Raw genomic sequence first — 25,666 nt, 5'->3', positions numbered from 1 at the left:
AAAAGCAGAAGAACCACAGGTGTATTTAATACCACTGATGATACCTCAGTTCCATGTAAGTCTAAATCATGCCAATGCCAATTACCGGAATGCAATGTGCCACACCAGACAAATAAAAGCTCCTGCTGGTGGGTGGCGGTCCCATTGCGGGGTGGTAACAAACAATCTCGAATTATAGTAAAATGGTAAGCTAAATAAGGACGTAGAAGCACTGCTGGGTCTTCATAGCAGTCACATCCAGATGCTCTTTGGATACTTCAGGTGTACTGTGTTTATTCCATCTTGTGAAGGGCCCATTACAAGATATTACAAAAACAATCCAAGGCACACTGCAGGGTTTGTGCAACAATTAAAATGCCTTTAATTTACATGGCAATATAGATTAAAAAGACCAACGCATTGCAACTCACAGGTCAGGTTATTTGCCTTTTGTTTGAGTGTCTTGTTTGAGTGTCCTTTGATTGAGTGTTTTGTTTGAGTGCCTGTTTCTGTGTGTATTCTTTTGTAAAGCGTCTTTGAGTATCTAGAAAAGCGCTATATAAAACCAATTTATTATTATTATCATTATTATTACTCTCCTCCAGTTTGCAAGCCTATTGGTCAAGAACAAAGAAGTGATACACCAATATTGGAGACATTGACCATGATGAAGATCTGTCAGTCAGTGTCAGTGTCAGTGTTGTGTCAGTCACAACGTGTTGGTCTTTTTAATCTATATTGCCATGTAAAATAAAGGTATGTTAATTTTTGTGTAAACTCTCCAGTGTGCCTTAGATTGTTCATGCAGTGAGCCCGTCACAAGATGGAATAAACATGTTTCTGAATAATAGTTGAGGCGAGAACTCGACAACACAGTAACAGAAGCACTGCGTAGTTTTACTGTTTGGTCTAAGTTTTTTCAGCCTCCGTTTTACAACACAGAAAACAGTACGTTTTAATTATTGTACTACAGCAAAACAGTGCACTAAACTATGTTTCTGAAGACAATTCAGGTGAGAAAGAGGCAACACAGTTACAGAATCTTGGTTTATATTTAATCAGCACTGCCTAGCTTTAACGTTTGATCTGGGTTGGTCTGCGTTTGAGAGGGAGAGAGAGGGGCGGGTCTCTCTCTCAAATTAACTACACTGTTTGTGTCCACTGTGGTGGGCAGTGCGAAAATGCAGAAGTACAATCTGTTGTTCGAACAATAGCCCCTGAGCCAACCTAAATCCCTCAGATGACACGATTTTGAGCTTGGAGATGAGCACGGAGATCTGGGCAATGACAAGGTGGAGGGAAGTTTACCACAGTTCATTTACACATACTAGCCACACCGTTTTGATGAAAAGTTGGTTGAAAATCGGCAAATTATCTATTTAAAGCTTGAATAATCCTAATAATCTCATTCCAGCAATTGCTGCAATGCAGTGCAGCAAGTATCACCCAGCTGTAGCCAAAAAAGCTTTGACAAACCCACTGAACACTTTCAGCTAGTGAAATCAGCTCATATTAGCTCTGTGTTTGTGAGCTCTGATTTTTTTTGGAAAGAAGCTTTCTAGTTGCCTCTACAGTAGCTTTTCTTGATTGCTGAAGTTTTCCCTCTGTCCTTCATTCTCAGCAGCCAGATCCGACCTCTCACTTTCTCCACTGTGTGGGACTGCCATTGAATGACACGGGGAGAGGCCACATGCGGAGGCTGAAAGAAATGCTTGAAGCGACGATGGATGTGTACACCTCCGTGGTAAGGCTGAAAGTTAACCACTGGATAAGAACATTGCCCAGTAGACACACAAAGGAAGGAATGCTGTCACAAATACCAACCCAACCAGTTGATGTCGTAATGCTTACTCAGATTTTCCAGAAAATGACAGATTAGCACCGCGGTGACTTTTGTTAAGACTGTCCCTTTTACTGAATAATTTGTGTCATGTGTGTTTGCATACTTGTATTATTAGCAATGGCAGGTCCTCCAGATCTCCTCTGTGTGGTGACAAGCTGATTCTAAGCATTTCAAATACAGTTACCCACATAACATCAATACATTTCAACAGACTTTTTATACCTCTTTTATACCTCTTAATTCTTTTTTTGTTTGTTTGTTTGTTTTTTTACACCCCTCCACCACCTCAACCACAGAGGTCCAGCATGACAGGAGGGCCACTTCTTAGCATGCAGGGGGAGCTGGCATTTAACCCCGAAGCAGACCCCCTCCAGAATGAAGCCCTGGTCCAGATGTGGATGGAGGTCAGGATAAACCCGCTGCTGAAATCTGTTACCAAACACTTCCTGACCTGCCTCAGCACCAAGACATTCAGCTGCCGCACCTACCAGACAATGTATGCCTGAGTCTCAGTCTACATGTTTCTGTTACCATTGTCACAAAATCCTGTCTCACCTTCTTATCTCTTCTTGCAGGGTGAGGGAGCTCAGCAACCATTATTCTGAGATGGATCCCGTCAGACAAAAGTGGATCTACACATTCTTCATGTTCCCCTTTCTGTCAGGAGACAGAGTTGCTGGTAAAGCTTTTATTTGTTTGATTCAACTTTACAATTAACTAGAAATGGTTTACAGTTGATAGCGCATGTCAGTTTTTTTAATAGCTACAGCAACACTTAGTATAAACAACAACTTTATTATGAGGCCCATGCATCACAATAAAGGCCACAAGCAGAGGTGTGGGCTTGGGTCACATGACATGAATTATATGACTAGACTCAACTTGACAAAATCATGAAAGACTTGCAGCTTGACTTCGACTTTAAAACCAGTGACTTGTGACTTGAACTTGAGCCTTTTGACTTGAAAAAACTTGATACCTTCTCCCGAGCCCAATCCCTAAAAAGTAACTTATTCAAAACATTTGTGTGCATTCAATTAATTTCCCTACTTTTTCTGAATCAATTAACATCGACGCTATTCATTCCCAGCAAGTTGACACTTGAGTCCCCAGACCCACTTTGTTTGAACCAGGAGAGAACCATAAGGAGCTAACGTTATGTTACTGAGTGCCAGTTAGAAAAAAATGATACCAAAGATAATTTTGTTCATGTACAAAAACTATGTGGTGGTCAACTGAAACTAAATATATGCAAAACATGGGGATTGAAAATTACAGATGGAGATGCAACAACTCCTATCAAACTTGTTTTAACAAATAAGTCCAATATATTATTACTCGTTCAAATGCCATTACATTGAATGAAAAGCACCTTAGTTGGGACTTGATTGCAAAGACTTGGGACTTACTTTTGACTTGCAAAACAACGACTTGCCATGGTAGATTAAAGTTCCCAGCAGCCTGTATGCAGCACAATATATGCAACATCTTTAACGGACACAGATTTTCGGATTTGTTAATAGGCCTATACAAGATTGCTGCTCTTGTCGAATTTGTGTACATACATTATGTGTTCACTCAGTGCGTGTAATCTCTGTATAGGTTGTGTGAACCCACAGGAGAGCAGTGAAGAGTGGTTGATGAGGAATTTTGGTGCCTTCAGGGTCATGGCCCGAATGAATGACTTTTCAGCACTCAACGTGGTCTTCAGTGGAGTGAGTTTCCATTGTTTTTTCTCCAAGATTTTTTTGATTTACAATAGTAGTCAACCCCACAGAGACAGAGTTTTTATGTAGCTCATGTGACACAGTGCAAGACTAAGTTTTCCACACTCTTACCTCTATGTCTTAACCTCCTCCTCTCTCCTCCATTGTTTTTTCTCCCCCGTAGTTGGAGGTTCTTCACCTACTGACTCCAGCGCAGAAAGCCGAGTTGCTGCTAATGCCAGAGGTTGCAGGTTTAGACAACAGCACCCTAAGCCTAGTCTTTCACAGTTTGTTGACAGGGGGCCCTGGCCATCCCCCCACCATCAGCCCTGGAGGGGGCTACAACTGGACAAGCCCTGGAGGGGACTACAATTGGACGAGCCCTGGAGGGGACTACAACTGGACGAGCCCTGGAGCGGGCTATAACTGGACGACCCCAGGAGGGGGCTACAACTTGACGACCCCTGGAAGGGGGCACCACTTGACAACCCCTGGAGAGGGGCACCACTTGACGACCCCTGGAGAGGGGCACCACTTGACGACCCCTGGAGAGGGGCACCACTTGATGACCCCTGGTGGCGGCTACAACTTGACACCCCCTGGATACACGTCATCCTACCCTCCACATCCCACATTTGACCCATACGCACCAACGTCCCCACACAACAACTTAGGACAGGTACTGTAACATAGCATGGATCAAGTGTTTTAAAATTTAAATAACTGTGAAGAATTTGAAATTATTTATTTTATTCAAATCTTTGAGATTTTTTCAAACTTCATGGGGACATACAAAGCTTCCAAATATCATAGTCCAGGTGATATGTGCCAAATTTGAGGTGAAATGTTCACTTTTCATTAAAGCATGAAACTTGGTACACTCTTACAGTTCGGGGACCTGAACATTTTCAGAAATGGAGCAATTGCAAAAACGCCTCGTGGTGGAGATTTTACTTTCTGTCATAACAGAATTATTTGTACCATATCTACCAAAAATGACAACACAGACAAAGTGATGTCTACCCTTGTGTACTGATGGTCAGGTATTACAATGATACCATTTACAAAATCATAAACCATTCAGGTGAAAAGTTAAGGGTAAATTTAGTGACATGAGAAGGAAATCATAGTATCTGTGAACCAATTCTAGACTTCGCCTTCGAGGCTCTGTCAAGTGCAGTGTACCAAGGAGGACACTGTTGAGAAAAAGCAGTTGAGGAGCCATCAAATATGCCATCTCTCACAGACGGGTTGGATGGACTCAAGTTCAGGAGATATAATGCAGAACACATAATTTGGTTATGGCAAAAGGTAAAATAGCTGCTACAAGGCATATTTGCGATTGCTCCAATTCTGAAAGTGTTTAGGGCCCCAAAGTGTACAAGTGTACCAAGTTTCATGCTTTTATGAAAAAGTGAACATTATATTCACATATCACCTGGACTTTAAGCCATTTTTGGGATTGGATTTACATTGCCAGGTGGACACAAACATGGCTACAAATAAATGCTGATGTTGCTGCCTATCTGCTGGATGTGTAAACAGGCAACTGTTTGCTAACAAATTCTTCATATCAACTATACATGATGATAATTTGTCCGTGTTGTGTTCCCCAAAATGATCAAAAAATTGAATGAAGGCAGGTTTAAAGAAATATATAAGTAATAATAGTATTGATAATAGTTTAAGAAGTAAAGATATAGATAGTAATTTGAATTATTTATATGTTTTTTTCAAACTTGCAGGTTGCGCATGGTTTTATGACGGCTTTCAGACCCCTTGGGAGATTGGTTCATGATTTTGTATCCTTCACACAAGAGGTACTATCTCTCTCTCTCTCTCTCTCTCTCTCTCTCTCTCTCTCTCTCTCTCACACACACACACACACACACTCCAACATAAATCAACATGCAGATGAATGTACACAGTACACCTGCGAAGTGAAATGACTCCTACCCTGCTTTGTTTCTTCAGAGGGACGTGTCAGAAATAAGAAGCACAACTCTCACTCAGTTCCTGCTCAACTGGACTCTGGCTGAACTGGCAGACATGTATCGGCCACAAGAGCCACCTACAGTTCCACAGGAACCACAGTTTGACGTGACCAATGTGGATGATTGGTTCCAGCATGTTGTGATGCCAGTGTTGCAGAGGCTCCTGCCAGATGGCGAGTCTGTGCTGCCCCCAAACATCACAATGGCCTTCCACCATGTGTTGTAAGTCAAACTAAAATTTTGGATTAGTATTCTGCATCCTTGAGTATTCATTTATTTTTTCACGTGTGTCAGTAAAGATAGAACTACATGGAAAACAAATGTATTCAGTGTCTGAAATGCAGATTTAAAGGTGTTTCATAAAACTAGGCTGTCTATGCAGTAGAAAGATGCAAATACCTTTAAAAATTGGTGCTGCATGAAGATTAACAGATAAACAGATAAAAAGAGGCTGTGGCATTTGCTTTTGTTTAAGAGGGAGAAAATCTACAACTACCAGAATGCACTGTGCCGCACTGGGCCAAAAATTGCTCACTGGTTATTTCCACAGGAAGCAATGGGCGGTTCAATAATCTGATCTGAAGTTCCACGCTAAAATGACAGTGTTGTTCACAGTACATTCTGCTGCTCCGAGTGTGGTGCTCTGAATAACCAAACGGTACAACATGACAACACTGAATTTACAAACAGTCCAATTTGTGTCAGAGTGCACTCGGGCACTTGGGCTGAGTATTTTCAAATGCATTTAAAATGGCGGCTGACTGCTAACGAACAATCTGGAATCACAGTTAAAGGGTCAGCTAAAATATGTTTATGAAGTAATTTCAGGCAGAAAAGAGGCAACGCAGTAGCAGAATCTTGGTTCATATTTGATCAGCACTTCTTAGTTTTATCGTTTGATCAGAGTTTGGCCAGTGTGTGTGTGTGATAGAGAGGCGGGTCTCTCTCTCAATCCGCTTCAATACTCTAATGAAAAATTTGTAGTTCGAGCAATAGCCCTAGAGCCAGTGAAAATCTTAAACTGGATTTGAGCTGAGAGATGAGCAGGGTGATCTGGGTGCTGGTAAGATGGTGGGAGGTTTACCACAGTTCATTTACACATACTACCCAAACTGTTATGATACAAAGCTGGTTGAATATTGGAAAAGTATCTTTTTAAAGCTCCTATAATCTTAATAATCCTGTTCAAGTAATTATTGTAATGCAAGGCAGCAATTATCACCCAACTGTAGCTCTATCTTTCAGCCTCTTCTAGCACATTGTTTCAATTTTAGTCCTGCACCTGGGGGCAAAGCTCTTGGCTACACTCCCGGCCAAACACCAAACTGCACAAAGACAAAATCAGCGGCCAGCTGGTGAAGAGATGGGAGCATTTAGCAGCCAAAGACTGGTGGAGACCAAAATAGAGTTAAAAGGAAGTGAATATGTTGGATTCAGGCGTCCATAAACATCTGTAAAATAAGTTAAGTAAAATTTATTTCTATAGCGCTTTTCTCAGACAAAAGGTCACAAAGTGCTTCACTAGGGCATTATACAACAAGACAGATAGGGTGACTAAGAGAGCCACTTTGGTAAAAGTGCACAACTAGCAAACTATTTGCACACAGAAAAAAAATACACAACAACAATACATACAAAAAATAAATGGATAAATAATAAAATAAAATCACCACAGAGTCAGCAGACTATAAAGGAACAGGCAAAGCATTCCAATATTTAGCTGCTACGGCTGCAAAGGTGCGATCACCACGAGTTTTAAGGCGAGTGCAAGGGACAGACAACAAATTTAGAGTATTAGATTGAAGAGAGCGAGCTGAAGAGTATGGCTAAAGCAGTTCACCAAATTAGCAAATTAATGCTAATGTTGCTTCATGTCTTTTAGATGTGTAAAAAGACAAAATTGCTTGCTAACGTGCTTGCCGTAGTAACTTCATAAAGAGATAGTGTGTCGATGTTGTGGATTAACTTGTTGTGAAGCTCCTCTGTCCACTAGTGGCTAAAAATCAACACCAGTTGACTCAATCCACCCTGATGTCAGTTGATATGTGTTTGTGTTGTAAGATAATTTCTTCTAATGACTTGAATGTTTTGCCTTGTTTCTGTGCAGCTATCTGGACCATGGTATGGACAACGATGAAACCTCTATAATCCAGGACGTCTGTAGCATCAGTCTTGACAGGCGACCTTGTGGCGTGAGGCTTTAATTTCTTTTTTAGGATTAATCAAGTTTGAATTTTCTAGAATTTGTATTTTAACTAAAAGTGACATTTCCTTGTTCTTAGAAGTCTGCTTCAAAAGTCGTCTTAAAGAGCTTCTTGTCTACATTTTTTTTTTCATTCTACCAGCTGACAGATGCAGTGGAAAATATGGCGAATGTTTTGCACTGTGCTGCTCAGAGCAACCTGGAAATGTCTGAGGAAACTATCATGAGATTGATTGTAGAGCTGACAGAACGTCTGCAGTTACTGATGAAAGAGTTGTCCACAGCTGTGAGTATATCAGCCTTAAAACTCACATTGTTTTCACTTCTATTAAAATGATAAACAAGTCTTAGGTCATGATAGGAGCCTGTTTCAACTTGATGTTTACAGAGATTACTGATGTAAACAAACTTATAGAGCACCAGCAAAAATTACCACATGTTTATGGGCTGTGCCTGTATTACTGTCAATGAAGTGTGTAACAATTTGGAAATAATAGCAAATTTCAATCTTGTCTTTTCTAACTTTCTCTTTGGTGGTCGGTTTTTCTTTTGTTTTATTTATGTCACTGACCGTGCCTTTAAAATACTAACCTTTAGAATAACCTGCCAAATAAGCCTTTCAAAGCCAAATGTTACAAACCACCACACACAATGATTTTAGCATTCATAGATAATTATAGACTCACACAACCTCCACTGTAAAACTAATGTTTTATGAATTCCAGCTCCTACCTGGGAGACTCTCAACTGTTACACATCTTTATTGTAGGGGAGACCGGGGTTGGCTGGCACACTTTTCACTCTCTGTTGTACTTCATTGGCATTATGTATGTTAGAATAGTCTAACCAGCAGCAAATGGAAGGATTATCTCAGCTATAGATTAATATGTTTTAATCTAAAAAAATGTTTTCTAGAATTAAGTGATTAGTGATTATGGTCATGTTGTGCATTTGTGCTAACCGGCCCCATCTTACGGTTGGTTGACACAATGTTAAAAAGCTGTAGTTACAAAAAAATTAAGCAACCAATTGAAACAGTTTGAACATTTAATTCAACCATGTACCAAAAAACTTGAACATTTAATAAAATATCTGCCCATTTTTCAAACCAAACAACATTTTGTAATAAATTCATCAGTATGATTGTCCAATTACTTTTTCCATTTACCATTCAAAATAATAAAACAGTAAAGACATCGTCTCTCAAAATACAGCTACAGTTATAATGGTTACTGTTACAACCAGTTGATACCGACCAACCTAAAAATCAGTGTGCCAAGCAACCCCACTCGCATTTAAGCCAACTTTGTGATGAAATCTTAAAAGCCAGCTACATCACTCATCACAGACTTTCAAATCTATATCAAATTTAGCTGATTGCTACGTCCATTAAGTACAAGTAACACATTTCCAATATCTCTGTTTTACCCAGTTTACCCAGCCAAACAGCCCCAGTCTCCCCTAAACTTCTTAATGTGTGTTTGTTGTAAAAATATAAATTAAAATTGGTGCTCTCTTTTCCTCCTGTAGAACTTCAGAGAGTTGATGTCCGACTTTCAGCAGATCTTTGGCGAGGTGGACTCTCCGTCTCTGACCCAGGAACACCTGGACGACCCGGACTTCATTAGGCTCTGGTTTCACATCAAGCTGATGCCCCTCCTGTCCAATCCACCCACAGACATCCTGTCCTGCCTCAGCACCAAGAACTTCTCCTGCCCAGTTTTCCAAACCATGTGAGTTCTCAGGTGTGAGGAGATGTTTTCTTCCTCCACACTGTATGGTGTATTACATTTAATTTCTGTCCCTTCTTTTTCCATATGTGCAGTGTGGCAGGACTCAGCAATTACACAAATATTCATCATCCTAATAACATCTATGAGTCGTTCATCTATCCCTTCCTGCTGCATCACAACACCTCTGGTAAGCAGTGACTATCAGCCCTTCTCGTTTAAAGTAGTTGCCAGACATGGGAACATTTTTATCTTGCAAATAAATAAAAATCTTAGCTTGACATTTTGGCAAAAAATAGAAGGACAAAAGTCTTCACTTAATGCAAAAAAACCCCCACTACAAATATGATAGAGGAGTCCTGTTTCTGCAGTGGTGGAGGAAGTACTCAAATAATTTATTAAGTAAAAGCAGTGGTACTAATAATAGTAAACACTCTGTTAGAAACATGTCCTGCATTGAAAATGTTACATAAGTAAAATAAGTATTATCAGCTAAAATTAGTTGAATCAAAAGCAAAAGCATTAAATGCTGGGAAATGGCTCCTTTGAGTGAATCATTAATAATACTAGATTGTCAGTGATGTGCACTTTAATGTTTTAGTTGGTTGAGGTGAAGCCAATTTTAACTATTTTAATCAGTAACTGTTAAAAACTGATCATATGTTTTGCATGTAAAGTTTTTATTTATAAAGTTGTTACTTTAGCTGTCAAATAAAAATAGTGAAGTAAAAGTTTAAAGAAGCATGGCATTGAAATACAATGCAGAATGCCTCAGTGTTTCAGTATTTTACACATTATATTATTAATATTAAAATAGCATCACTCATGATTCTCATTTATGTTGATGCAGAATTTAAGGGTTGAGTTGGTCAATTTGGAGTAAACTTTAGCTACTATGGGTTAGTTATTCTATAGCACTGGATCATAGTTTATAAGATGGCCACATGTTTTGCGTGTAAAATCTTTTGCAAAGTAACTTGTGACCATAAGTGTACAATGAATCATAATGTAGCGGAGTAAAAAGTTTATTTTTCCCCTTGAAATGCAGTAAAGTATAAAGTAATATCCAAAGGAAATACTCAAGCAAAGTACCTCACATTTGTACTCAAATACAGTGCTTGAGTAAATGTACTTTCCACCACTTAATGAGTTTTGCTTTCTTTGTACCATGGATAAAAATAATGTCAAGACAAAGTGTTAATACCTGCAGTTACATGATAAATATATGTTCATTGTTGCATGTATATTTCAGACCCACGGTGTATCTTCTCAGCCAATGACAGTGCAGAATGGCTGACAAAAAACTTTGGTGTCTTCTCAAGAGTTCCCTCCATCACTGACTTCTACAGGCTCAACCCAGACTTTTCTGGAGTAAGTCTGGACAACCTGACAAGCTAAAATGCGTCATCTAAAACTCACTTTGTGAAGATTTTACATTACTGTTTTTAATTTCTTCTTTTGTCTAATGTTTCCTGTCCAGCTGGAAGTTCTTCACCTCTTGTCTCCAAGGCAAATAGCAGAGATGCTGCTGTTGCCTCTTCCTACTCCACCTGAGAAAGACGTTGTTATCAACCAAATATTTGACTTCCTATTGGAGTCTCCTAGAGAGAGGGGACTTCTGGAAGTCCTGGGAGAACTGGCCTATCTCGCCCATGGGGTAACAGCTTTGTAATGATTCGCAACTTTAACGCTTTTGTAAATAAAAAATAACTGTCTTGGAGGATTAACTGTAAAATATTCAATTTGTCAGGTCACCACAAACTGCAGTGTCTACAACCAGATGTGAGTATTTTTAGATGCTTTTAACAATTTACACCTAAGTTGGTAATTACTTTCATTTTTATGTGTCAAATGCAGGTCAAATTGCTGCATTGCATGATGCTAATTGTTGGAAATGACTCATTACTTGAGAGTTAGATAAGTATGAAAGTGTAATGCCTTTACTTTGAGACAAAGAAATGTCATTTTTCTGAATTAACAGGACAATAATCTCATATATTCAGAAAAACAACAATTAACAAGATCATGGTCTGGGTAATATCTAAAAATAAGACAAGAATTTTTTTCTATAAAAACTTATCTCGGGGTGCCCTGGTAGCTCACTGGGTAGAGTACATACCATTAAGGCTGAGTCCTTACTGCAGCAGCTTGGGTTTAAGTCTGGCTTTCGCTCTCTTTCCCCTTTTAAATCTTTGTCTATCACAATCTCAGCGGAGCAAAACAAATGGCAAAAAAAGATATCTAAAACAAAAAACCTTATCTAATAATTATGAGATTATATTCTTGTTAATTTCGAAAAACAGAATTGACTGCTTTATGCTTCCAGAGATAAGATAGGATAAAATATGAACTTATTCTGAGGGAAATTGTTTTGTTTATATATATTTTTTCCATTTGTGTGTCAGTTCTGAAAGATTCTACAGAGCCCTACCAAATCTGCCATTAGACCTGGAACCAGTCATCTGGCATATTTTTAATGAACTGACATACTTTACACCAGAAGGTCAGTCTCTTTCTCACACATACAGGATGACCATAAACACAAAGTCACAAATACCTCCTGTATACCTTCTGCCCAGTTGCCAAGATAAGGCCTTGTTTTTAATTTTTAGATTGTATTTTATGTTTTACAAGTGTCATCTGGTGCACACAATAACTGACTGCCTATTTTTATATTTTATTTTCACTCGGACAGAGTGTGTGCCGAAGAACTTAACAGTAAGATTTCTTTAAATTGAACTAATTTATTTGTACTTACATTGCAAATTAATCTATTTTAACTGTATTTTGTTACCCGTGTTTAATTTTTTCTGATGGTTTATTTTATCTGTCATTCACAGTGCCCAGTAACCCAGTATAATGGTAAGAGCTCTTTGACGTTGTTAAGTCTCATTTTAAGTGCTTTTAGAGCTAAAATCATTTGAAATGTTTGTCCTCTTCTGTTTGACAGCTACCAACATCTGCAGAGGAGTTAACAGGTGTCCCTTTTGTTTTGATTTGTATCCAGAATTACAAATAACAGTTTGATTAGTCTCTCTGCTGACGTATATTTGCCTTTTTACATGTATTCACAGCTCTGACCTGCACTCCATCTTGAACTCATCAGTGGAAGTCCCCTGCAGCTTTCCCTTGGAGACATATGCATGTGCACAGGTGACTAATTTAAATGAGTGAAAGTCAGATAAGAAACACAAGGGTTTATTTCTTGTTGTAGCCCTTAGATGACACACAAGCTAAATTACTATATGACTACTTTCTGTCTCACGCATACAGCCAGAGAACTTCACAGCCAATCAGCTGGTGTCTCTTCTGCAGTGCCATCTGCCTGGAGGCAGTAGGTACTCCAAAAGGTTGTGGAAGATGCTCCTGACGAAGCTATCCTTTGTCTTAGACCCAGCTTTGGACATTTTAGCAAACACGGTCAGTGACCCTTTTCAACTCTCTAATGAACATCCTTAAAGCTATAGTGCGTAACTTCTGTCACCTCCCAGCGGATAATGCGTTATTACAGCTAATAAGCCGGCGGCACTTCCATGTACACAGAGTAACACTCGCCAGTCGCCACACACCGTACACAGAGTAACACTTGCCTTTGTGGTAGGATCCACTTCTGAACCTGTCTCGTCATCAGCATAGAAGTGAAATATTAATCCAATGACTTGTGTAATTTGGTAAAATATAAACATGAAGTTAGAAAAGCAGAGAACCAAGAACAGAGCCCTGAGGTACTCTTCATTTCACATCAGAAAATATTGATCTTGTATTATTAAGGAAACATGGGTATACAGTGATCATCTATAATGATATGATCAATTGATCTTTCCCACAGTCCTTTGTTATTCCATCTGGGTCTGTGGTTTTGGATGTGATTGGAGAGATCAGAGTGTCAGTATGGACTGAGGAGCAGTTGATGAACAGCAGTGTCATAAGAGAGTGGTTCTCCGGCCGTCTGAGTGGTCTCCTTCCGTCTGCATCACCAGTTTTTCTGCGCTGTCTGAGCAGCAGGAACCTCAGCTGTCATGCATACCAGCAAATGTAAGTGATTTGAACTTGCATTATTGATCCTCTTACAACAATCATATTACTGTTACGTGTTTCACACTTCATGTTTATATCTGGTTTGCTGCTTTTGGCTTAAGATGTAAATAGTCATCATAGAGCCTATGAGTTAGGTTATGGCTTCTCCTCTGATGTCACTGTCAGAGCAAAGTGTATTTATTTTTGCCTCATTGACAATAAGGAACAGAGTAGTGTTTCTGTTTTTCATCCACCACAATTTTATTGTCTTTTAGTGTCTGATGAGAGTTACAGCCTCACCATTTTTACACCAATTAATTAATAGAATATTTCTCATTCTGTCCTTGATTTATTACCAGACTTCGGGAATTTTTCCCCCTCTTTGATTATGAGGCCAACTATCTTCAAAAGTATGAGGTCCTCAGAAATTTCGTCCTCCGTTTCCTGTCGCAGCCACACTCAGGTACTCTCTGCACATTCTGAATATCTTTAAAACATTAATTTGAAAAAATATGTTGGCATTTACTGATATCTCTTTATGCTCCTGACTCGGTCCAGGTCCAGGCTGTGTGTCTTTCTCCAACAACAGCGCAGAGTGGCTGATGAAGAATCTGGGTCCGTTTTCACAGTTTCTGTCCCTCCAAGAAGTGCTTCAGCTCAACCCCGACTTTAACCCTGTAAGATTCAATTACTGCTGACATCAGTTATGTAATTTTTTCTCAGCAGAGGTAAACATTTTTTTGTTCCCTTCCCACCTTGCAGCTAGAGGTCCTACAACTTCTGACTCCAGAGCAGACTGCAGAGCTACTCGTATTGAATTATCCTAACTCTCCAGAGAAAGACGTCATAATAGATATGATCTTTGATCACCTGACTAACTCTCCTGATGAGATGAACCTTCAGCGCTTCCTACTTGCCCTCTGGGCAATCCATAACCAGGTACAAAGATGAGTTCTCTTTATTCAGATTGACACTTTGCACTGCTTGTTGAAGGTAATAATCTTTGTTTGTTGTATGTTGTATCTGAAGGGAAACCTTTCCTGCTCATCATACAAAACACTGTGAGTTCATATATATATATTTATGTTTTTTTTTAAAGTGATTATTCATAAATAATGCTATGAAACATAAGATAATGATGTTAATCCCACATGCTGCTGTTCTAGGATTACCAGAATGGATTTGATCATGCCTACAGTTTCTCTTCAAACAGCATCAATCATTGCATACACTAAGATGGAGTTATCCAAATACATACCACCAGGTGAGAAGCACAGTCCATAGAATATTGTTAACATCCAGAATGTAACAACAATATAAGACTTTTACCTTGAGTAGCTTTAAATTAGAAACCATCACTGAGATTTGATTTTGTGGCTGCACCATTTAATCAAATGGACATATTCTCATTTTAGGCATTCAAGAGGGTAATGATTTAAAGGAGCAGTGTGTAAGATTTAGGGGGATTTTGTGGCAGCTAGCAGTGAGGATTGAAGATTACAACCAGCTGGAAAATGCCGGAACTTAAGTTAGGAGACGAATTATCAACAGGAGTCTCCTCCTTTTCAAAACGGACAGTGTGATTAAAACATTTAATAAGGCAGTTTCACGTTACAAATCAGTGTTTCTCCTACCCTGTTCTGCACATCGCAAACAGGCAGCTTGTCCAGTACCTGCTGATGTGCTCGCTTATGTTCTCTAATAACTTTAGAGGAGCCGCATTATTCGCAGAGGTCTCTTCCTCATCAAAACGTTGGACCTGGTGATTTAAACTGGTAAAAACACTGAATAAGGCAGTTTCACATTAAAAAAGAGTGCCTTTCCATACTCTCGTGATAGAGGAGCTGATAGTGGCCAATGTAAAAATGCAAATGGCCGTATCTAAACGGCTCATTCTAAGGTAATGAAAACACAATTTTTATTTTGAGGTGACTATACGCTAAAGAAAACTTTTTATCATATTATATTCCACATCTGCCAATATATTCCCCTTAGTCCTACACACTGTACATTTAAATACCCTTTAATATCTCATGGCTATAGAGTCATAGTAACAGTTAAAAATATGTCTATACATTTCAGCCATTAAAGTCTTCATCAGTGCCCTTAAAGCCTGATGAGAGCCTTATTAGCTGAAACATCTAGGCATATTTTTAACTATTTGTACTTAACAACCATGAGATATTTAAGCCTTTTTAAATAATTACCCTCTTGAGTGCCTCAGATTTCTGCGAAAAAAAGTTTATTAATAAAAACACCAGTGGAAAAACATGTCTGCTGAGAATAAAATGAAGTTAACAGCTGATTCCTGTGGAGTGAGGAGCAAGACTTAAATGGAGAGTATGGTATTGTAGCAGTGACTGAGTGATAAATAAAGGAGACAGCAATTCCTTAAAGCAGCTATAATCTGTATTTTTGTATCCAAGTTATTTTTATCTTACTGGAACATGTTGTTATAATGTTGTCAGGATGTAAACTTATTGTTGAAATGAGCATTTTAATCATTTCTAAGCTATACCATGAACTCATGCATTTAATTTTGTTTTAGGTTGCATCATATACAGCGGAGAGGTAACTGAATTTGATTTCTGTATATTGTTAGTCTCATTATTTTCTTGAGATAGAAGACTTATAACCATCTTAATCTTTTCTCTCCCAAGTGCAATGTTACCATGACAAACGGTAAGATGTCTCACAGCTTTAAAAGTTCATAAATTAGATATTTAAATGTTAATAATCACCATTAATATATGTATTGCTATTTTTTTTTTTTTTTTCAGAAACAGACATTTGTGTTGGAGTGAACAGGTGGGATTTAGAAAACACTACCCCTTTTTCTAAATATATACGTATATCTTACTTTGAGCTTGTGTAAACATTTTGTGTTAATATACAGTCAATCAATGTTTGATCATTTTTTGCTTTGAAACCACAGCACAATGCTGCAGCTCCGCCTCCACAACGGACAGATGAACGGAAGTTTCTGTGACTTTGCTGTCGAGGAATTTGCTTGTGCTTCGGTAAGGCGCCAAAACATCTCCAGTGGTGGAACGTAACTGAGTATATACATTTACCCAAGTACTGTGCTTATGTACAGTTTGGATGTACTTACACTTAAGTATTTTCATTATATGCAACATATACTTCTACTCCACTACATTTCAGGAGGAAAATTTTACTTTTTAGCCCACGACATTTATTTGACACATTACTAGTTACTTTTCACATAAGAAAACATGATATGCGTATATGATATTATGCAGTACTATACTAATAATCTATCCAGTAGTATACAGCATATCTACAATTGGCTTCACATTAATGAACTACAACATTAAAATACTCCTACTTGAATTTGTTAATGATTAAAACAATAATAATATTTTATGATATGACACTTTATAAAATCTTATTCCGCACACTGAGTACTTTTACTGAAGATACTTTAAAGATATACCATGCAGGATTTTCTAGAAGAACAGAAGTAATCCCTCTCAATCATCAATCATGACCCACTTGAAGCTTTTGGCACTGTATTTATCTGCAGAGACTGCCCTCTGCCTGTGATTTCTTATTTTCTATGTTAGTTATTTTTATGGGTGAATGCCCCCACAGCACTCAGGTGAGGTCAGGGCTTTATAAAAAAAATAGCGAGGTGAAACGCTAAATGAGAGTGAATCTGGGGTTGGCTTTTAGTTAAATTTTAGTCAGTGAGCGTGTTTAGAAACAATAAAGGACAATCCTGCATAGTATTCCTTTAAGTACATTATGACTTCAATTCAGTTTTATTTATAGAGACCAATATCACAAATTACAATTTTCTTCTATCTGTTTTGTTGATACTACTTGTGTACTTTTATTTAAGTGAAATGTTGTACTTGCGACTTCTACTTGTAATGGAGTGTTTTCAGAATATGGTATTTCTGCTTTTACTTAACTACAGGATGTGAGCACGCCTTCCACCACTCACCTTAAAATTGTTTCAGTGTGATCCTCAGTATGTTTTTGAACTTCCCCCAGTATTCACCTGTTGTCATTCTGCTCTTTCATCACACAGTTGACGGCACTGACAGCAGAACATCTGGCGGCGATACTGGCATGCAATCGCTCCTCCAACTCCAGTGGCTCAAGACCTGTCTGGAAGCTTCTCCTCTCCAAAGCCTCCCATGTTCTGGACGAAGCTCTGGATCTTCTAACCAACATGGTACAAATTGGCAATACTCTTCATGTTATCATTTTTCTGATCAGAACAAGACACTTGATATTCTTTGTTTCTTGTAGACTCTTGACCCCAGAAATCCGGCAGTGTCAATGATTTTGGAATCTATACGAGAAATCCGTCTGGACACATTTAGCATAGCCAGCCTCAACAATCCCGCTGTCATCCGGCTGTGGTTCAAACACCGGCTTCGCCCATTCCTGCCAGCTGTTACGCCCGAGTTCCTCTCATGTCTCACCACAAAGAGATTGAACTGCAACACCTACCAGCACATGTGAGCAGCAGAAAGCCCTTCTCACATTTACCGTAACCTCCAACTAGACTGCCTTCATTTCAGTGCAGATCTGATTCTCTCTTTTATATTGTCACTTTCTGCATTGACCACATGACCCCGCATTTATTTTCTGAACTCAGGGTGCAGATTTTGAGCCATCTCCAGCCGCACATGACACTCAAAAGGCAGATTTCTGTCTACACACACTTCATCATGGTTTTCCTGACCAGGAGTAACACCACAGGTAGGTTCTGTAAAGATGGAGGGTCAGAGTCTGTAAGTAATTATGTTTATTTAGAATAAAAAATCACAAATTGTCTCATTACACTTTACAAAGAAAGTTAACAAAGGTTCCATAAATGTTTTGTGCTACAGTGAAAGTATAAGAATAAAAGGTTACAGTGACTTGCAAGGCTGTAACACCACTAATACTATGTTATACACCCGAAAACAGTATTGTTAGATAAGAAATGTGGATAAAGTAACAGTTTCAGCAAATACAATAGCTCTAGTACGGGCATCCCCTGAGGCCTGGCAATCTAAAATGTATACCATATAATCCCATTTGATTCCAACTGGGGCCCTCCTTCCTCTCTCCCTGTACTTACTGTCTCTACTTAAAAATAACTATGAACATCTGTATACCAAATTTACCAAAGGCATCATTGCAATGATGTACACCTTCTCTTTAGATACCAACAGAGCCATCATTCTTCAGTCCACCATATTAGAAATATACCACAGTTGTCAGAGTTTGTTGTACATGATGCAAACATGAAGCATACAGTAAAGTTAAATTTGATGTGTGTTTTCTGTGATTCAGACTCCAGCTGCAGCTCAAACGTTAACAACAGTGGAGAATGGCTGCAGAGGAACTTGGGAGGTTTCTCTGTCCTTGTGTCCTTCCAGGATCTTGAGATGCTCTACTCCAACTTTTCAGCGGTACTTCCTGTTGCATTGTGTCTTCTTGTCATTGTTTGTTTATTTTTATTTTTTTAATGCATTTTAACCACGTATGTCGTTGCATACACATTTGTCTTTGTGCACATGCAGATGGAAGCTTTGCCACAGCTTACAGTCAGGCAGCTGGCAGAGGTGTCCTCCACACCTGGCCAGCTCACCTCTGCTGCCCAGGTTCGCATGGTGATGAGACACATCCCCGACAAATACCTCCCTGCCTTCTTTGATGACTTCTCACCTGCTATTATGGTAAGTGTGCGTCAAACACCAGTTTTCATATCAGTATTTTGTCCTTTATTGGTAACAGGACAAAATGTTTTAGTCAGTATGAATCAAATACAGTTTATCTGCTTTGCTTTGGTACATCATAACTCATGAATGATTTAACATGAACTGACATGAGAGAAGCTCCATAACGAAAAAATGTACATTTGGTTTTACTACATTTCTCACTAAAATGAAGACGGTGCAGTTAAACTGGCAACACCTTTCTAAATTATATTTCTAAAAGCTGCTCTTTGTTGTTTCTTTTAGGGGAAAAAATTGTTGTTTAAAACTCTCCGTCTTATTTTTTTGTTCATATTTTCCTGCAGAATCATGAAAGCATGTTCCCCTCTCCAGTGAGGTCAGCCATGTTGCAAGTTGTGTTTGACCGTGCAAACCTCTCAGATCACTCAGTGGGAGATTCAGTTGTGTCGCTGTGGCTTCAGAACCGACTGCGCCCCCTGCTGGTCAACCTGTCGCCGCAGCATGTTGCACCTTTCTTCGCAATATTGGTGGGAAGAAACTGCAGTATTGAGCAGCAGGCGTAAGTTTAGGAGGATCAACCTTATGAGTACATTTTATTGGAAATGTTTATTTTTAAATCAGATCCTTTTGGTTTTAGAAAAAATGTAATTCATTGAACCACATCATTACAGTCCCCTCTATGTGATTTCACCAAAATGAAATGCATTCATTTTTATTCTATTTTATTTCTCTTATTTCAGAGTTGGAGACCTGAATTCAACAATCTCCTCTCTGGCCGAAGATACACAGACAGAAATCCACAACCACATCGTTCAATCTCTCAAAGGTAAGGAAAGCACACTGAAAGGATACTGGTAACAGTTTTGGGTGGTAACATGTTACAAAATGATGACACTTGAAATAAATCATCAGGATACCCATTCCATTGCATTAAAGTTACTAATTTAACAGAGAATCTGATGTTTAAACATACTCTATTTAGTTTTTGACCACCAGCAGCATTATGTTTTCATGAGTGGGTTCCTGTTTTGTTTGTATCTAATGCATGCACATGAGCACGCTATCAGTTCCTGCCTGTGGTTCAAATGCCTGTATATTCAAACTCATGTCAAAAATATGAGTCATGAAAGTGGTGTAGAATTGTAAAATATATTTTAAATTCAACTTCATACAATTTTCCTTCTAAGATTAGCAATACTACTTCACCCACAAAATGACCATTTGTATATCTATTACTGACTGTGTGTTACCTTTAATTCAAGAAGAAGCATTTGTTTTTCTCGCATTTCTCAATGGTGAATGGAGAATCCAAAAAAGTTGAAAATTCTTCATGAATTGAAGTAATCGGGGACTGCTTTAAACAACACCAAAACTACATCAAAACATCTGTTGAGAAACACTCACAGAACTCGTGCAGTACTTTAGTTTACAAAATATACAAGTCCATAACATCTTGATTTTTTAACTTAGCGGATCAAAGTGTGTTTCACAGCCGACCTCTCCCACTCTCCCTCATCCTAGGACCTATACCCCTCCACTGCTACAGCAACCACAGTTTCTACAGTTTCCTGGAGCGCTCATTCATGGGATTCCAGTTCCCCAACCTGACCACCTTCCTGTCCCTCATGCCTCATGACAGGATGCATCAGGTACGTGTCCAAAATAACAGAGAGGGTTAAAAGAAGGTTAGTTTGAGTGCCTGGGTTGAACACTGTGAGGAGGATTTATTTAATGTCTGTTGCTCCTCTAGCTGGTGAACTCCATCCCTCCATCAGCTCTTGGAGATTTTCTCAGTCGCCCTGATGTTGTCGATAACGATGCAGAGCTGTGTGTAATCTACAACAACTACGTGGAGACACCGATGTTCCTAGAAACCGTATGTACCACACACACACACACACAAATGTAAACACATACAGGAATATGGGTTTGTATTTCCTTGAGTAACAATGTTACTGTGTGCAAACACTACAGGAGTCTCTACCGGTGGTGGTGCGGCGGCCCACACTGCCTTGCGTCTGGCCTATGGCGCTCAGCAGCACCGAGAGTTCAGAGGTTGATGCCTGGTTTGACCGACGCCTCCCCAACTACTTGGATTTCCTCACAAAGAGTCTGATCAGCACCAGCCACACACACAACGCCACTTGCCCAGCATTCCAAAAGCTGTATGTGTGGTTTTCACAACACGTAATTCTCCTTGTGTGAAAGTTTTTATGTGTCATGTCATTTTAGGATGTTTTTGAATCACGTATTTTGGTTTTAGCGTTTCAGTTCTTGGTGAATACAACTACACTGTCGCAGACTTCATGAGACGAGATGTGTTCGACACCATCAGAGCCTACCTCACCTCAGGTCAGTCCACAGTATAACACAAAGCTCGTCTTTGATAACGGGTAATACTCTCCTCCAGTCACTAGCACACATTCACCCACTGAAATTACGTAGCTTAATGCATAAACGTAGCTGGCCAATCAAGAAATGCCCACCCAAAGAGCCCACAGTATATATGCAGTATCTTACTCCCCCTTCAGTGAGTGGCGAAGGAGCAACAGGGCCACTTGTCAGAGGGCTCCGCCTATGCTAATTGCACTAGGGTTACAATATCATAGCCTTTATTCTGTCACACAGGCTCCGCCTGTCACTGCACTCTATAGGTTCAGTGGCTGGAGCCTGATGAATGTACACCCTGTCGTAACATAACATTGACAGGAGCTGTATGCCGGCCTCAGCGTCCTTTACACACCTAAGCTATTGGCGATTTGCCCACTGACCAGCTTTTAACTTCTGCAAGGTTAGGCCATGGCTCCACCCAGTTCGGTCGCATACTTATGTGTTTGGCAGGGGGCCCCATACTTCTCTGTTGTGACGGCCTATGTTAAAAAGATGTAGGTGGGCTCTGGCAACTAACCTTTAGCTAGCCAGGATCAGTGTAGCTGGGTCGATGTTATGTCGTGGCAGGGCATTAATTCACAGTGCTCCACCCACTGTACCCATAGAGTTTCAGAGAACGGAGTCTGTGTGAGATAGAACGAAGGATACAGTATTGTATCCCTAGTTCTATTAGCACAGGCGGAGCCCTCTACCTAGGGACACTGTTGCTACTATGCTGCTCGCTGGAGAGGGTGTAGGATGCTAAGACGGTCATAAACATAAAGCTCTTACACATATATATATATATATATATATATATATATATATATATATATATATACAGTACAGGCCAAAAGTTTGGACACACCTTCTCATTCAATGCGTTTTCTTTATTTTCATGACTATTTACATTGTAGATTCTCACTGAAGGCATCAAAACTATGAATGAACACATGTGGAGTTATATACTTAACAAAAAAAGGTGAAATAACTGAAAACATGTTTATATTCTGGTTTCTTCAAAATAGCCACCCTTTGCTCTGATTACTGCTTTGCACACTCTTGGCATTCTCTCCATGAGCTTCAAGAGATAGTCACCTGAAATGGTTTTCCAACAGTCTTGAAGGAGTTCCCAGAGGTGTTTAGCACTTGTTGGCCCCTTTGCCTTCACTCTGCGGTCCAGCTCACCCCAAACCATCTCGATTGGGTTCAGGTCCGGTGACTGTGGAGGCCAGGTCATCTGCTGCAGCACTCCATCACTCTCCTTCTTGGTCAAATAGCCCTTACACAGCCTGGAGGTGTGTTTGGGGTCATTGTCCTGTTGAAAAATAAATGATCGTCCAACTAAACGCAAACCGGATGGGATGGCATGTCGCTGCAGGATGCTGTGGTAGCCATGCTGGTTCAGTGTGCCTTCAATTTTGAATAAATCCCCAACAGTGTCACCAGCAAAACACTCCCACACCATCACACCTCCTCCTCCATGCTTCACAGTGGGAACCAGGCATGTGGAATCCATCCGTTCACCTTTTCTGCGTCTCACAAAGACACGGCGGTTGGAACCAAAGATCTCAAATTTGGACTCATCAGACCAAAGCACAGATTTCCACTGGTCTAATGTCCATTCCTTGTGTTTCTTGGCCCAAACAAATCTCTTCTGCTTGTTGCCTCTCCTTAGCAGTGGTTTCCTAGCAGCTATTTGACCATGAAGGCCTGATTGGCGCAGTCTCCTCTTAACAGTTGTTCTAGAGATGGGTCTGCTGCTAGAACTCTGTGTGGCATTCATCTGGTCTCTGATCTGAGCTGCTGTTAACTTGCGATTTCTGAGGCTGGTGACTCGGATGAACTTATCCTCAGAAGCAGAGGTGACTCTTGGTTTTCCTTTCCTGGGTCGGTCCTCATGTGTGCCAGTTTCGTTGTAGCGCTTGATGGTTTTTGCGACTCCACTTTGGGACACATTTAAAGTTTTTGCAATTTTCCGGACTGACTGACCTTCATTTCTTAAAGTAATGATGGCCACTGGTTTTTCTTTAGTTAGCTGATTGGTTCTTGCCATAATATGAATTTTAACAGTTGTCCAATAGGGCCGTCGGCTGTGTATTAACCTGACTTCTGCACAACACAACTGATGGTCCCAACCCCATTGATAAAGCAAGAACTTCCACTAATTAACCCTGATAAGGCACACCTGTGAAGTGGAAACCATTTCAGGTGACTACCTCTTGAAGCTCATCGAGAGAATGCCAAGAGTGTGCAAAGCAGTAATCAGAGCAAAGGGTGGCTATTTTTGAAGAAACTAGAATATAAAACATGTTTTCAGTTATTTCACCTTTTTTTGTTAAGTACATAACTCCACATGTGTTCATTCATAGTTTTGATGCCTTCAGTGAGAATCTACAATGTAAATAGTCATGCAAATAAAGAAAACGCATTGAATGAGAAGGTGTGTCCAAACTTTTGGCCTGTACTGTATATATATATATATACATAATATATGTATGTATATACTTTGGGCTCCGCACATATTTGGGTAGACACATTTTATGTCGATTTCAGTGGGCTAATACGTGCTTGTGAATGGAGGAGACCATTGCCCTTAGAGTCCAGTACAGGGCTATGCCTATGCTAACAGTACTAGGATTACAATATCATAACCTTTAGTAGTGACCAGGTACCAGACTGTAAGCAGCACGTTTTGGAGACGGGCAGCTAGCCTAGCACGGGCTAATGTGGGGTCACCTACTTTCTCTGATAACTTAAGTTCCAGATGTTTAGGAAGTTTTCAAGGGCAGCCGAATTATCCGCAGAGGTCTCTGTCTCTTTAAAACAAACAGCCCGTTGATTAAAACTGATAAAACTACTGACTAAAACAGTTTCAGATTAAACATAGGTGTTTTTCCAATGCTCTTGTCACAGACTAACTACGGTAGCTGACACAAAAAAAGTACATGACTCTATCTAGAGCCAATGTTTGATTTGTCCGTTCTGGACTATTGTAGAAACATTGCAGTGCAACATGGCAATATCTGTAGACGAGGACCTATCTAATTTCTGCCAATATACCCCCCCTAAATCCCACACACTGGACCTTTAGGTAATTCACAGTTGTCAGGAGAACAAAATGGTCCATGCTGAAAAGAGTCAGTCTCATTATATCTCAAAAATGTTTGTATTTTTCTTTATTTATCTCTTAGTGAAATCCTCCATGTAAATATTTGTAATTTGTCATTGTAGCGACGGCGGCAAGGTGTTACAACTCCAGTGATCCAGAACTAAACTCCACAGCCTGGTTTGCTGAGTACATCGGCCCATTCATGCCTTTCCTCACTCTGGACGATCTTCTCATGTTTGGACCTGAGCAGGTACTGAACCAAATTTATGTCGTTTTTAAACTGCAGCTTAGGCTTTGTTCACTGGGATCAAAATGAAGTTGAAGATAGATGGATTAATGACGTACAGACTGCCTTTTTAGTGTTTATACCGCCTCTCTGTCCTCTTCTACAGGATATCCAGGTGTTCACAGTGAACCCTCTGAACATCGCCCTCTTCAACCACTCTGCTTTACCTCTCAACCTCACCGAGTACTACACTGTCCTCCTTTATCAACAGGACAGCAACTTCAACCCCTTACTGTGAGTTGAAACAGCCACAAACCCTTGACTCATTTAATATATACTAATATCAATCAATCAATCAATTTTATTTATAAAGCCCAATATCACAAATCACAATTTGCCTCACAGGGCTTTACAACATACGACATCCCTCTGTCCTTATGACCCTCGCAGCGGATAAGGAAAAACTCCCCAAAAAAACCCCTTTAACAGGGAAAAAAAAAAAAACGGTAGAAACCTCAGGAAGAGCAACTGAGGAGGGATCCCTCTTCCAGGACGGACAGACGTGCAATAGATGTCGTACCGAACAGATCAGCATAATAAATTAACAGTAATCCGCATGACACAATGAGACAGAGAGAGAGACAGAGAGAGAGACAGAGAGAGAGATGCAGGTAATGACAGTAGGTTACAACAACATTATTGAAAGTAATAATATTATAGTTATAGTTCTGGCTACTGTGGTACAATATGTTGAAAGTATGTATTAATATCTGGCAGTATACAT

At 39.7% G+C, this 25,666-nt stretch overlaps 1 protein-coding gene across 2 annotated transcripts in view; it reads left to right on the top strand.

Moving 5' to 3' along the window:
* The window catches only part of LOC117255474 (uncharacterized), a 53,935-nt gene that overhangs the window by 11,902 nt on the left and 16,367 nt on the right, over window positions 1-25,666 (top strand). Inside the window, exons 5-47 of one of the 2 annotated variants that reach the window (XM_033624430.2) lie at window positions 1,604-1,723; window positions 2,119-2,318; window positions 2,398-2,501; window positions 3,425-3,537; window positions 3,713-4,207; window positions 5,274-5,348; window positions 5,503-5,744; window positions 7,630-7,714; window positions 7,868-8,011; window positions 9,256-9,458; window positions 9,551-9,645; window positions 10,708-10,826; window positions 10,936-11,112; window positions 11,206-11,237; window positions 11,861-11,958; window positions 12,151-12,173; window positions 12,296-12,317; window positions 12,406-12,433; window positions 12,530-12,608; window positions 12,729-12,875; window positions 13,285-13,490; window positions 13,832-13,935; window positions 14,031-14,149; window positions 14,235-14,411; window positions 14,502-14,533; window positions 14,639-14,736; window positions 16,021-16,043; window positions 16,133-16,154; window positions 16,253-16,280; window positions 16,408-16,492; window positions 17,530-17,676; window positions 17,754-17,965; window positions 18,106-18,209; window positions 18,789-18,907; window positions 19,019-19,174; window positions 19,519-19,733; window positions 19,915-20,000; window positions 20,696-20,823; window positions 20,925-21,050; window positions 21,149-21,339; window positions 21,438-21,526; window positions 24,779-24,906; window positions 25,049-25,176. In XM_033624430.2, the coding sequence (XP_033480321.2) occupies window positions 1,604-1,723; window positions 2,119-2,318; window positions 2,398-2,501; window positions 3,425-3,537; window positions 3,713-4,207; window positions 5,274-5,348; window positions 5,503-5,744; window positions 7,630-7,714; window positions 7,868-8,011; window positions 9,256-9,458; window positions 9,551-9,645; window positions 10,708-10,826; window positions 10,936-11,112; window positions 11,206-11,237; window positions 11,861-11,958; window positions 12,151-12,173; window positions 12,296-12,317; window positions 12,406-12,433; window positions 12,530-12,608; window positions 12,729-12,875; window positions 13,285-13,490; window positions 13,832-13,935; window positions 14,031-14,149; window positions 14,235-14,411; window positions 14,502-14,533; window positions 14,639-14,736; window positions 16,021-16,043; window positions 16,133-16,154; window positions 16,253-16,280; window positions 16,408-16,492; window positions 17,530-17,676; window positions 17,754-17,965; window positions 18,106-18,209; window positions 18,789-18,907; window positions 19,019-19,174; window positions 19,519-19,733; window positions 19,915-20,000; window positions 20,696-20,823; window positions 20,925-21,050; window positions 21,149-21,339; window positions 21,438-21,526; window positions 24,779-24,906; window positions 25,049-25,176 (5,324 nt within the window). Of the gene's footprint in view, window positions 1-1,600; window positions 1,724-2,118; window positions 2,319-2,397; window positions 2,502-3,424; window positions 3,538-3,712; window positions 4,208-5,273; window positions 5,349-5,502; window positions 5,745-7,629; window positions 7,715-7,867; window positions 8,012-9,255; window positions 9,459-9,550; window positions 9,646-10,707; window positions 10,827-10,935; window positions 11,113-11,205; window positions 11,238-11,860; window positions 11,959-12,150; window positions 12,174-12,295; window positions 12,318-12,405; window positions 12,434-12,529; window positions 12,609-12,728; window positions 12,876-13,284; window positions 13,491-13,831; window positions 13,936-14,030; window positions 14,150-14,234; window positions 14,412-14,501; window positions 14,534-14,638; window positions 14,737-16,020; window positions 16,044-16,132; window positions 16,155-16,252; window positions 16,281-16,407; window positions 16,493-17,529; window positions 17,677-17,753; window positions 17,966-18,105; window positions 18,210-18,788; window positions 18,908-19,018; window positions 19,175-19,518; window positions 19,734-19,914; window positions 20,001-20,695; window positions 20,824-20,924; window positions 21,051-21,148; window positions 21,340-21,437; window positions 21,527-24,778; window positions 24,907-25,048; window positions 25,177-25,666 lie in introns of both variants that reach the window. The other variant, XM_033624429.2, reaches the window with a different exon arrangement.

The sequence above is a fragment of the Epinephelus lanceolatus genome, chromosome 3 (assembly GCF_041903045.1).
Source record: "Epinephelus lanceolatus isolate andai-2023 chromosome 3, ASM4190304v1, whole genome shotgun sequence".
Classification (NCBI taxonomy): domain Eukaryota; kingdom Metazoa; phylum Chordata; class Actinopteri; order Perciformes; family Serranidae; genus Epinephelus; species Epinephelus lanceolatus.
This window is presented reverse-complemented; position numbering and strand designations above follow the sequence as displayed.